Genomic DNA, 13547 nt, shown 5'->3' with positions numbered 1-13547 from the left:
CGCATGCGTGAATTTTCTTCTCCGGTTACGTAACGCAAATACGTGATTTTTTCTACGCCAGTTGGGGTAACGCTATGCGGATTAGAAATTTTTAATTTCCTTTATTCTGTTTTATTTTAATTCAAAAGTACTTCAGAATGAATCTGAAAGATTGATTCATTAACAATGTTTAATTTTAAATGCATCAAACATTAAGAAAATAAACAGAACCGATTGAAATAATCCGCCGAAAAATTTTAACCCTAGCCTCATTACTGTTGGGAGAAAAAAAAACTGAAGCCTTTCTCGTTTGGCGCTGGGGATAATGGAAGATTTTTTTGGCGGAAAAGTTGGCGGTGGGGAAAATGGAAGATTTTTTTGGCGGGAAAGTTAGTTTTTAATTAATAATTAAAATTCTAGTTAAAAATTCGAAAAAAGAAACCCCAGGTGCACATTCCCAACCTCCAAGGTATACATGTACCAAATTTGGTAGCTGTAGGTCAAACGGTCTGGCCTGTAGAGCGCCAACACACACACACACACACACACATTGAGCTTTATTATAAGTATAGATGATCATTACTAAAATAAAATTATTATATATTTTCTTAAGCTTTCTAAAATGTATTTAATACATCTAGAAATGTAGCATAAGATTATCTTGTTATTATTATGTATTTGTGAAAAGCAGTTGCTTTTCCTTAAAAAAAAACACCTGTGATTATATTTTGTAAAAAATGCCTTCATTAAGTCATCCCTAATCATTTTCATATATTTACATTCCCAAATATTGATGAGCCTAATTCATTTCTAATTTTGTAACTTCTTTTCAAATTTTGTTTTTTAAATACTTCAAGACTCTGGTTTAGTTCACTTCTTCTGAAATTTATTAGTGATTCTTTATGAGTTACTTCTTATTCTTTTTTGCTTAAATGCATGAAGTTTTGTGACTTGTTAATTAATTTATTTATTTTTCATTTCAGATTTATTTTTACAGAAAAAACCAAAGTAACGAGTTCTGGTACTCAGACATCCGTTTTGCATATTATTACATCACTGAATATTGCTATTGAAAAAGAATTTGGTCTTTTTACTTGTCGTTTATACAGGGTATTAAAACCAAAACTTGGTATGTGATATTTATAATTTAAACAAATGCATTCAATAAAATGCAATTTAAAATATTGAGAAAATATTGTGATTGATTTTCCAGGTTTATTGAACTTAATATAAGCATTACAAAGTTCTCTGTAAGTAATTTAATACCATTTTAAAAATTAATATATTTATCTTTTGATTAACTTATTTTACAAAGAATCTGCTGGGATGAAATATCTTTATCTAGTTAAAACTAGAAAACTTTATATTCTATTCTCTAGAGATTGAATTTGTACTTTGCACAAGTAACTGTAATTGGTACCCATGCGAAAGACCATGGATTGCAACATTTTTGCAGGAGACGAAATTTTGTAATATCTATGATAGTATTTTCAATCAGGGATAGGATCAGGTCATTCAGCCTTATTAGGAACATTTAGTCATTTGTGTAAACATTATTGTACCATTAAAAAAAATTGCACTTCAATTTTTCATAAAATTGGATTTCTACTCTATGAATCTGTTTAAAGAAACATTATGTGATTTAATCGCATCTGTTTCACTCATTGCTAGCTGTCATATCATTTCTTCTGACATACATAGTCTGAATGTGTGCTGGAAGAATCTCAAAGTTCTTGCATGTGGAATAATGTGATTAAAACTCTAATTCCTGTTTCATTCAGATACTTCTTATAAGAAGATGTGTTTATCACTATTCTTGTATGTTTTGGTAATGGTATTATGTAATAACAGTTGTTCTCCATAATATTCTGTTAATAGTATAGTGAAGTAATTTATACTCAAATGGGTAAGAAGCAAAAGTTAATAATGATGAATTTGAGCAAATGGACATCATAAGAATCTCCAGTCAGTTAATAAAACTTAGTGATAAATTATTTAGGATTATAATATGACATGGGACTTAATCATAAATGATTTTAATTGTCATTTAACCTCAAATTACTATACCAAACTTTCTTATTGATTGTCATCCCCGTGATCATCTGTAGTAGTGTAGTGCCATCCCGTGATTGTTTATAGTAAATTGCATATTTACAATATATACATATAATATACTCTCAAGTATCTGGCCTAGTGTGATGGAAGGACAAGCTGTTATCAAAGAAGCTGGATAGGCTGGAGTTCTATGAACACATTTCTTTGCCCACCAGTATTAGAAGACAAAATTTTTGTATTAAAAATCCCTATTATAATATGTATTTTCTCACTTCTTATTGAGTACTAAACCCTCATTTACCTCAAGCCATGTAGAATGTGGATACAGGCACGACCGCAGCCTGGTAAATTATAGAAGCAGTTGCCTATAATATGTCTAATTAAAATAGAAAGCTCTGTAATGATAGTTTATATACTGCACTGGTACGCACTTTTCTCAAGAATTTATTTGAGAAAAAGTAAGTTAAAGGGTATAAGCTGTTCAACCTTTTTTGCCTAAAATAAATTTTGCAACGCCTGACTTAAATAAAGGAAATAAACAAAATATTTATGTAAATCATAGGCCTAGTTCTTTAGAAAATTGTCTCAAACTGATTTTAATATTCACTGGTAAATGAAATATGAAATCAAATATGAAAAGGTAACCTTAAGATAAGAGTAACAAACTAAAACTTGGCAATTTCTAGTTTGTTTGGCCATGTTGCCAATGCAATGCCTTGCCTTCTTCATTTAATTACAGTAAAAGAAAACTAGGCCGAATAATTGGGAACCGGATATTCAGGAATGTACTGTATTTACAAGCTATGTAAATATGTATTTTTCAACATAATACCATGTAGAGTATTCCAAAAAAGCAGAGCAGGCATTTATTCCCTTACATATTGCGTTTTAGACATATATTTTCAGTTGAAAAGTTTCATTAAATAAGGTACGCATTATTCTGTAAACTTTAGCAGTAAAATATTTAAAAAAATTTTTTTATATTAATCACATTCTGTCAAAATGGCAGTTAAAATATTTTCTTACATTCATCTATGCACGTAGACAGTTTTATGCTTTTATCTGTAAAATTTGCCAAGATATTGAGAGATAAATTTCTTGAATTATATCACTTTTGAATACTATTATTTGGTGTTTGAACAAGTTTGTTTTGTTGTTGTTTGTATGTTGTTGATATAATAAACATATTACAATAAGTCATTATAAGAAAATGGCATTCCAACTTTTTGCATAACTTATATAACTTGTCTCTGTTTTCAGCGGCATGGTTTTATCAAGACAATCACTTTGTTAATCGGAGGTCAGAGTTTGTTCCTCAATGTTTTTTTTCCCCTTTGAAATTTTTCAAAAGTATTCAAATTAAATGAACAATTTGCAAATAGTTTTAATTAATTTTTTTAAAATTTTTATGCAAAAATAAATATTTATTCTGCTAATATGGAAATTATAAATCTTTAAAAGAAAAAAAATTGTAAATATAAATGCATTTTTATGAGCAATTGCAATACTCGTATATTACTCATTTTTATGCAAAAATAAGTATTTATTTGTCTAATTCTTGAGTTAAAATTTTATTTTTAAAAGATAAATTAATAATTGTAAATATAAATGGGCTTTTTTAAAAAATTCAGAATTACTTAAATTAATAATCTGCATGTAATTTTAATTTCATATGTTACTCCTTTTTTTAATCCAAAAAGAAATGTTTATTCACCGAATACTTGAATTAAGATTTCAATTTTTAGCAAAAAATAATTATAAACCTAACTTAAAAAGTACTAGCATCATAAAACATTTTACTCAATGTTTCTGGAAAAATTTTTTCTATATTCATTAATTTTCATTTACACAAAAATAAGATTGGTAATTATTATACAACATTAAAAACAAAATACATTTTGCATAAATAATAAATCGTGATTGCTCACAAGAGAAACATTTCGTTAAAAGATCTATTAGAGGAAAACTTCATTTACATTCAAAAATATTTGTCTTCCATCAAAAAGTGGGCAGTGTACCAATTATACTGTATCATTTTAATAAAAAATTTTGAAACATCTGTCTCTGCATTCAGTAACTTAAAACTTCTTCCTACTATTTCTTTTGGAGTTCAACCCATTGTCACCACTTGTTTTTAGGTATTCTTGTTCCCTCCATTTAGTTATTACTTTGCTAAAACATTAAATACAGTTGTATAGGATTTGACATCAATGGGATTCTCTCTGGAGATCCCTGGATTATTTGTCGTCTCTTTCTTTCATCCTCATTTTTTTCTCCCCTCCCATCTTGTGCTCATTCAACTGGTTAGATAACTCAATGTTATAGGCACCAGGGACACAGAAATGGTGTTATGTTATTTCTTTTGGATTTTTAATACTTTGGCAAGGTGCATAGCATCATTAAAAGTCCTTAAAAACTGCCTATTTTTAATGCCTTAATAATGCTTATTTTTAATATCCAGATTTTTATATATTTTCTGCTTATGGGGGGAGGGGAGGATTACTTTACCATGCTTGAAATGTCCGAATGTAAGTTATATTTTCTTTGCAATATCCGATTTTTAATGCTTCATCGATTTAATAAATCAGGAGGTCAGAGGAAAAGGTTTTATCCCAGTTTAGGGAAATGCTGGTAGAATGCAGAAAATAGCCTTTAATTTATGTATTCTTATTTCACCTCCTTATGCTTGTTTATATAAAAACATTATTTAAAAAATCCTTTCTTTTTAAAGATAATTCTATGTATTTATGTAAAACCACAAGTGTTGCTTTTTAACTGTTAACTTTAATTCATCATTGTCTTTCTACTTGTGAAAAGTGTTTGTCGCTTTGATTCTAGAGCATTTGTGAGTTAGCAGCATTTAGTGACTTTACATTAATGAATTGTTTAAGTATTTTTATTTCAATTAATTTTTGTGCAAAAGTTTAGAACTTTTTAACAATATATCAAAAATTATGTATTTTATTCATTGTGGATTTCCATAAGTGAAATGCACTGAATGTTTCAAGGTTTCTAAAAATAAAAGTGAAATCTTTTAAAATTAAATAATTCAATTATAAGGAAATATATTAATGAAACCTGTTTGTAAATTGTTAATTTAATTTGAATATTTTTTTAAAAATTAAAAGAAGAGAAAAAAGAAAGATCACCAAAGAATGAACTCTGACCTCCCATTTACAAATTGATTATCTTAACAAAACATGCTGTTGGTTTTGCTAGACAAGTTGCTAATATATAAATTATCCAAAAAAAAAGTGAAGGCTATTTTCTCAGAATTGACTGGTTATCCCATTTTAATAATTTAATGGATGAATATCCTAAAGTTATTATTGTTATACTAAATCTCAACCCAAACTCAATTTTTTAACTCATTGCTTGCAAGTGCTTGCAATTTAGGGAAATCAATGTTTGCTCCATATTTTTGGAACTTTATGAAGTGTTGACTATATGTATTGCTGCTTTCCCAAAATTGGTGACTGTTACTGAATTCTGAAGGATTTTGTTGCTATGTGGGTAAACCATATTTCCATATTATCTGAGCGGTCAACAGATTTTCATTCATCCATTTGCATTTTCTATTTATTGACCTCCTTTTTAATTTATTTTTAAATCTATAATGATCTAAGTTTATTTAATCTGAAGAGTTTTTGAAATTTTATTTAAAATATCAAGCTTTCATTAATGATATATAACCATTAATAGAATATGAGATATAACCCATAAAATGGATGAAAAATATTTGAGAGGAGAAATATTTTTCTTGTCACTGATTACAATTTTTATGATGTTTTTTTTCAGCTATTTATTTTTTATAGTTTCTTTTTATTAAAAATGATAGATTTGTTTTTGTTAATCTTTGTTGCTGGAAGGGGAGAGGAGAGATTTTTACAATCATTAAAAAGGTGAAAGCTATGAATTTGCTTTACATATATGACCTTTTAATTTCTTTCTCTGTTTACAGTGGCTTCTCAGTGGTGGAAATTCAGAACTATATGCTGTATTCCTAATTTCCTCATTGCAATTTTTTTACTTCTTTGCCTTGGAGGTATGATAATTTTGTTTTTAGAAACGGATGCCACCAACTTCTATTCTGAACCAAATGAATATACGACAGTTTTTCGATCACTTTTCATTGGAATGTTATGCATTTGCGGTCTTGTCATTTCATTGAATCTTTACACTTTCTTGCGTATCATAAAAACATTGGTCTTCTCACACCAAAGAAGAATTGCTGGATCCTTTCTACGAATAGCTTCACCAAAGAATGAAAATTGCATTAGTTCTCTGAAGAAGGAAGTTGACACCATAGTACAAATGGTATGATTTTAAAAGAAAATCGCTTATTATAATTTTTTATTATTATTCCTATGTTATATTAGAATTATTGAAACAATATATTTTATATTTTGAAGCATATACAAATAGTTTATTATTTATCCAAAAATATAAAATAAATTTTGAATTTTTTTCTTTGCCACTATATATTTAGTGCAGTTTACATCTTGTTTTTAAATGCTACCTTTTTCGTTCATTATTATTTTATATAAAATCCAGGATATATAGTAACCAAATTAAGTAGAACTGATACCTTGAAAATTAAAAATGTCTAGGAAGGACATGATAAAATGGAAAAGAATATGAATAACCAATAGTGCTATAATGAAAATGGAAATCTGAATTGTTCACATTAAAATTATACTTCATCCAAATATGAAATGAGTGAACTCAAATTTTGAAATGAAACAATTAACTGACAATTTTTGTCCTTCTGAAGTCAAATTTTTTGTATTACATTTATTAGGACACAACATAACTTCTAAGAATGGAGGAGAGGTATATAAAATGTTAGTTTTTATAATTTTTATTAAATTGATTTTCTGTTTTCAAAAATAACATGTTATTCAGGATTGCCTTTTATTAAAGGTTTTTGTGCTTGGAAATATATTTCTGACTGGTGTTTTAGAAAATAATAGATAAAGAAATGTTTTGTCCTGTATATATGTTTTTGTTTATGTGATTGATCAATTATTAATAATAATAACCATTAAGATGATTTGCAGATTCGTCACATTAACTGGCTAATATTGATATTAACTGCATTTGTTATAAACAATAACTAATTAACCACCTTTATCATAACAAGTATCATTATATAATTCTCATATAATGATTATTTTTATTATTGTTAAAAGTAATTCATATATTGATATAGAATCCCTTCTCCTTTTTCCTTCCCTTCTTGACTTTTAGTGCTTTTATGATTGTTGCAACTTTAGTGCTTTTACTTGGACAACAAAATGATAAAGTTTTGGCCTGTGTTTTTTTTTCTTCTTATTATTATTTTAAAATACCAGTTATATAGTTAAAGTTTATTTTTCATCATAAAACCTTGAATCCCTTGTCTTTAACTGGTCAGCTGAGATGATTCTTTGGCAAAAGTTTTGAATTAGCTATTTGTTCCCTATTTTAATTCTTTGTTATGATTTCTAAATATATTATAAGATAATTTTATGAAGTCGATTCTTTTCACCATTATTTAACATTTTTTTTGGCTGTTTTATTTCAGTCTGAAAAATCAATTTATTTTATATTCAAAATCTTAGAAAATAGAATTTCCTCTAGAGATATCTGTGTCATGAAGTATTTTTATCTTCTGAATTTTCTATATTTACTCTTAATCATAACATAAGTTTTAACAATCTTTATGTAAACTTATATTTGAAATTTCTACAGAAATTTCCCAGTAACATTATTATAATTTTCTTTAAGACTTGTACAGATATTTTCATTCAAATTATTTCTAATTACCATATTAAAAAATAAATGCAAATCATGCTTGTTTGCCATGTAGTTAAACTCTACAAATTAGGTAAAGTGCAAAAATTCTTTTGAAGGTTCAATGTGCATGTGGAATAATTTTTTGAAAAAAATTTTAATACAATTAAAATTAAATGAAATTTTGGCATTTTTAAACATGTAATGGCAACAAAAAAAATGCATCTTAAAATTCCAAAAAAATATTTTTAGTGATTATTATTTATTTGTTTGTCATATGATGATGATATCCCCTTCTTAACTTAACAGAATATTTAAATATATATTGTGTTGATACTTCACATTTTTGTGATAAAATTGAAATTTTAAAGTTTACAATAGTTAAAATCAAAGCACATTGCTTCCTTTTATTAATATGATAATATAAATGGGAGCTTCATGTTTACTGTTAATTATTTCATTAGATAGTGAAATTTGATAAGTGCATGTGTTATTTACAAAAGGGTTAGATTTATAAGTTAATTTGTAGAGTTATTTTAGTATAGCAGTTGTTTTATACTTAATAACTGCTATCAATATTTATCTATTAAATATTTATTTACTTATTGTAGGTTCAGTGTTTGGATGCATTCATCGGTCAGCAGACACGGATGATAGTCATTGTTGATGGGCTTGATAGTTGTGAGCAAGATAAAGTTCTTTATTTGTTAGATGCTGTTCATACTCTTTTTTCAGATTCCAGTGCACCATTTGTTACTGTATTGGCTATTGATCCGCACTTTGTTATTAAAGTAAGTTAGCATTAAAATTTAAAAAAAAACTATGAGATTATCAATATATTGCTGTCAAAAAGTTATGAATAAAGTGTTAAAAACGTTTAACTAAATTCTATAAAATAAGTAAAATTGATGCAAAGATTAATTTGAATAAAAGTTTAAGATGTTAGAAGACAAAATGCTATAAAGTACATATATATGGTACAAGAAATGTGACTTGGTAAATAGAGCATCTTTGAGCAACCTTGTCTTTACCTTTAGTGTATTGCCAAATGTTGAGACTGAAATTTTGTTCTAACTTTTCTTCTGTTGAAAAAACTATATTTCTGATTGAAATAATATAATATGCAAACTACTATGGTTTATATGTGTGATTCAGATATTTTATCTATTAGATGATCATTTCTTTAAACTTTTTGACTATAGTAGAGAAGAGGGTAATCTAATTAAATAATAAGTGAAAACTAATTTAATGGTGAATATGAGTTAGAGGCAAATCATGCAGCAGCCATCTCATTGGATATAACTTAAAAATTAAGCCTATAAATTTTACAGCTCATTTCATCATATTATAAACAGGCCTGGCAGGAAAAGTCGAAGCACAGTAATAATAAAATGAAAATCACTCATCTTTATTAAGAGAATTCAGATAGTACCAATAAGGATTTGTAATAGGACAGCCAATAGAAATTACTATTAACAAAAAAATTAATTTTACTTAACTTGACCCAGTAATGCTAAAATTAAATGATGTAATTTGCAATCATATTAATAGAATAGAATGTTAAAAAAATGACATGTTTATCAAGGAATGGCAAATCATCCATACATTACCTTCACATGGGAATCAATCCTATTTCATAATTGATTAATGGTGATACTTGATTAATGTGCGGTGTTTTTGCATTTATTTTGTGCCCATTCTGCTTACCATCGAGTTGACAGCTAAATAACTGGATTTAAATTTCTACCAAACTGTTCTGTGATGTACCCAAATTTGACTAATATTATGTTTTTTAAGTTGAAGAAAAGAGGAATGCTAACAAATATTATGCCAATTAAGAATGTTAATATATATTTCCTTCCTCCCTCTAATTTAAAAGATTAAAATCAACAATTATAGAAATGGGGTTAAATATTTCACAAATTGTAGTAATTTCGTAATCAGCTATAATGGTGAGTTTAATTTCTCTAGAATCACACCTTGTTTATTTACTATGAGTCCCATATTATCTGCTAAGCTTAATCTTGCTGTGATTTATTCATTTAAAAGATTTTAGATCAATGATGAAACTGTCTACTTTATAAATTTCCTTATATTGAATAATCTTTTTAAATAATAAATGAAGAATTAAAAAGAATCACACAGAAATTTTTTTTGTAATGTTGTGATCACTCTCAATTTCCTCTTGCTTGTTAATAAATTGTTATTTTTTCAGGCTATTGAATCTAATATGCATAAAACTTTACAAAAATCTAATATTAGTGGTTATGAATATTTACGGAATGTGGTCCATCTGCCATTTTATCTACAAAGTAGTGGTTTACGACGAGTGAAAGCTGCACAACAAGCAGCTTTGCTGTGGAATAAAAAATCAGGAAGTTATTGGAATGAAGACAGGGAATGTGATCGTTCTGGTGCTGTTGTAAGTTTAAGTTAAGCATGTATTTATTTAATTAAGTATTAATTTAAGCAATGTTTATAATAGGTATTTCAAGAATATTTATTAACTAAGGCAGCAGAAGTGCAAAAAATTGTGTCTGAAACTTTGAAGAATAAAAAATGTTTAACGTTCTTATCCTGTGTATCGAGTAAATAAAATAATGATAAAATTAATAAATAAATATTAGACTTAATAAAATTAAATGAGTAAAAAAAATTCTTTTTTAGTCCTCAAATCGTAAAGCATCAAATTCAAGTGTTTCCATTCCCGATGCTTTTCGTAAAAGAGGGAAAAGCAACCAAAAATTAAAAGCTAGTGAGAGCTTAGCAAGTAGCATCAGCAACCTGAACAGAGTAGTGACAGGCGCTCATGATTTGAACAAAGTTTTGCTTACTGATGATTATTTCAGTGATATCAATCCTAGATCCATGAGAAGATTGATGAACATTTTATATATAACTGGTAAGTAAGACATACTTATTTTGTATTTATGAAAGTAATTTATTTTCTAAGCAAAGAGTTATTAGGAATTTCATCAAACACTCTTCTTGCACTTCTTCAATATATGTATATGAGAATGTATAAAAAATGTTCTGTCTTTAAATAATCTTTGATGATAATATCATTGAATATAATAACTATAGGGTGACAAAACTAACAAACGCAAGTGTTATCTCTTGCATATTACTATGACATTTTAATCTTTTATTACTGGCAACGTTAACCAATAGTCCCAAAGTAATCACATTTTTAAAGGTATAAAATTAATTATGAAATAAAAAAAATAGGTTAGGGAGCAGGAGTTGTTGATATGTGTGAATATAAGCAATTCTATTCCTTCCCATATTTTCTGAATATAACAAAATAATTGAGCATACTCTGAAAGGAATGTAATTAAAAAGATAATTATACTTAAAATGAAGACTGTCTCAGACCAAGAGATTTGCATGTAGATTATTAATAAAAGATAGCAAATTCTTATAAAACATTCCAAATAATATTCAATTGTATCATCTGAATTTGAACATTGTTATGAAGCTTCATTGTATCAGCCCTGAATTTTTAAAATTTTTCAAAAATTTGTTTACAGCCGGGCAATTAAAGCTTGATATTATTACTCTAAGAAATGTGTCAACTTTTCTGTGATATTATGTATGTTGATTGCTATTCCCTGCTTTTTTGAAATATAAAATTCAAATAATCTGTTAATTAATTATTCGTTAATACTATTGATATTATTCGTTTTTTTTTTAATTGTGCCCTTTTGTAAAAAAAATAGTATGTATAAAGACAGAAAGAATTAGTAACTTTGAGAAACATATTTTTAACGAATTTCCAATGCTACTTTCTAGCGCAGTTCAGTATAAGAAAGTTATTTTTACAGATAACTATGATGTATCCTGAACAGATGTTGGATCAGTGAGCCCCCCCTTCCCCCAGTCTTGGCGAAAACGTAGAAGATAACAGTATCTACAGAAATGTTAGTGTTTAGTTCAGTAGGACGCAAGTATTAGTGATCTTTCTAGAACCTATTTTGCATCCTCATGGAAGCTATAAAATACTGAGAAAGGAAACTGCAGTCAGTTCAGTATTGAGGCACCATGGAATTCTCTGTTGAATTGGTTAATCTACATTAAATTAGTCTATGAGTCGTTAGCTGAGATGAGAGAGAGTAATTGAATTCTCTGAGTGATTTGTACTGTTACAGTTGTTTATTTCCGATTTGCTGCTTCTGTGGTGGTGTTTACTGTGCTAGTGTTGTGTAGGATAGGCTATGTTTCAGCATTCGTATTTTTATGTTGAATAAAGCGCTGTTTTTTGTTGTTGGACTCACCAGACACCCAATCATCAGGTGATTTGGATTTTTAATGGCAGCTGTGAGAGTTTTTAATGTCTACTATTGACAAGATTCCAGCAAGATTACTAAAACACCGATTCAATTACTTTATTAGTTGAGTTAAAATGGCGGGCAAGATAAATTGTAGGCAAGAATCGATCAAGGAAAGGCATTGATTGACAGGGTTGCCATGGCACCCAGAGGACAGGAAAAATTCAGGGAATTTAAAAATCAACTAAAAAAAACAGGCAAAATGCAGGGGAATTTAAGTTCCTGAGATCCTTTTTTCCCTATTTAAACAATATCGATTTCCTCATTTGAACATTGCAAGAATAAACGATCATAGCCGTGCACCAAAAATGAAACAGTTGTGCAATCGAGGGAAGCTCGCCCCTTTTTAATCGTTCCCCCTTTTTTTTCTGTATAGATCAGTCTAATTTCGATTTCATCGACAGTTGATTTTCTTTCTATGAGATTCCGTAATTGCAGCTAATGAGAAGCAACTTTGTTTATTATTTTAGAAATTGTGAACATATTCAAAATAAAGTAGAGTATTTTTCAAAGACCTATTCAAAATCCGTATTTAATACAGATTGGACGGGTAAAACTATGAACTAATTGCTGAATGGGTTAGAGAAGTTTTGCAAAATCCGTTTGCTGTGTACTGCTTTCTTTTTAAGAAGGTAATAATCTTAAAAAGTATGCAAAAACATGTACATCTTTATCATGCCAAAAGAGGAAAACATATGAAATTATTAAAAAAAATCATCTTATATTGATATTCCTTCCCAGTTTCAATAAATCTGCTGGTAAGGATGGCATTTTTCGTAGAGTTCTAATGAATGCTGCATCAAATGCCGGAATCAAAGATCTCTCAATCTTGGTGACAAAATAATAGATTTCATAATCTACAAGAATCTTATCAATAAGTCCATTAGATTTTGAATTATGATGATCTATTAGAATCTTCTTTGCTGTCTCCAGAAACTATAATAAGATCAGATACATCGCTGTAGCCAATCTGTTTTGAGTTAATCAACGTTTCATATGCTGTGTAATCAGTCGTATACTCACATCAGTAGTAAGTCAAGCATTGAGACAAAAATGAATAGGCAGTTGGATTCAGCTCAAGTGAATATACAATGGTACAACAGCAAATAATCAAGAGCATTGAATAGTTTTGCAAAATCTCTCTTCATAATTCTCTCTGAAGGCTTTGAGCTGCTATGGTTGTTTGCTGTTTATATGCTGCTCTTTATCATATGTGCCATTGTTGGTATGCTTTGAGTGTATTTTGTTGTCTGTGTATTTGTGTCTTCATGTAGAATAAAGCACCATTCGTTTTTATTGAGTCTGTGGGACTTTCACCATCTGGTAGCAGTCCTGTTAATTTTCTTCAAATTTGGATTTTGAATTTTCTGTAACAATATATTTAATTATCTGTAAAATTCTTTTCTATTC

The 13547-nt window shown here is 28.1% G+C and overlaps 1 protein-coding gene across 6 annotated transcripts in view; it reads left to right on the top strand.

Annotated features, from left to right (window-relative positions):
- LOC129962683 (kinase D-interacting substrate of 220 kDa-like) overlaps positions 1 to 13547 on the top strand; it is a 71201-nt gene that overhangs the window by 38052 nt on the left and 19602 nt on the right. For all 6 annotated transcript variants that reach the window (XM_056076594.1, XM_056076595.1, XM_056076593.1 and 3 more), the window contains exons 15-19: positions 963 to 1108; positions 5996 to 6351; positions 8421 to 8600; positions 10025 to 10231; positions 10477 to 10711. In XM_056076594.1, coding sequence (XP_055932569.1) covers positions 963 to 1108; positions 5996 to 6351; positions 8421 to 8600; positions 10025 to 10231; positions 10477 to 10711 — 1124 coding nt within the window. The remainder of the gene's footprint in view (positions 1 to 962; positions 1109 to 5995; positions 6352 to 8420; positions 8601 to 10024; positions 10232 to 10476; positions 10712 to 13547) is intronic.

This window comes from Argiope bruennichi, chromosome 3, assembly GCF_947563725.1.
Source record: "Argiope bruennichi chromosome 3, qqArgBrue1.1, whole genome shotgun sequence".
Taxonomy (NCBI): Eukaryota; Metazoa; Arthropoda; class Arachnida; order Araneae; family Araneidae; genus Argiope; species Argiope bruennichi.
The sequence above is the reverse complement of the archived record's forward strand: the minus strand, read 5'-3'. Positions and strand labels throughout refer to the sequence as shown.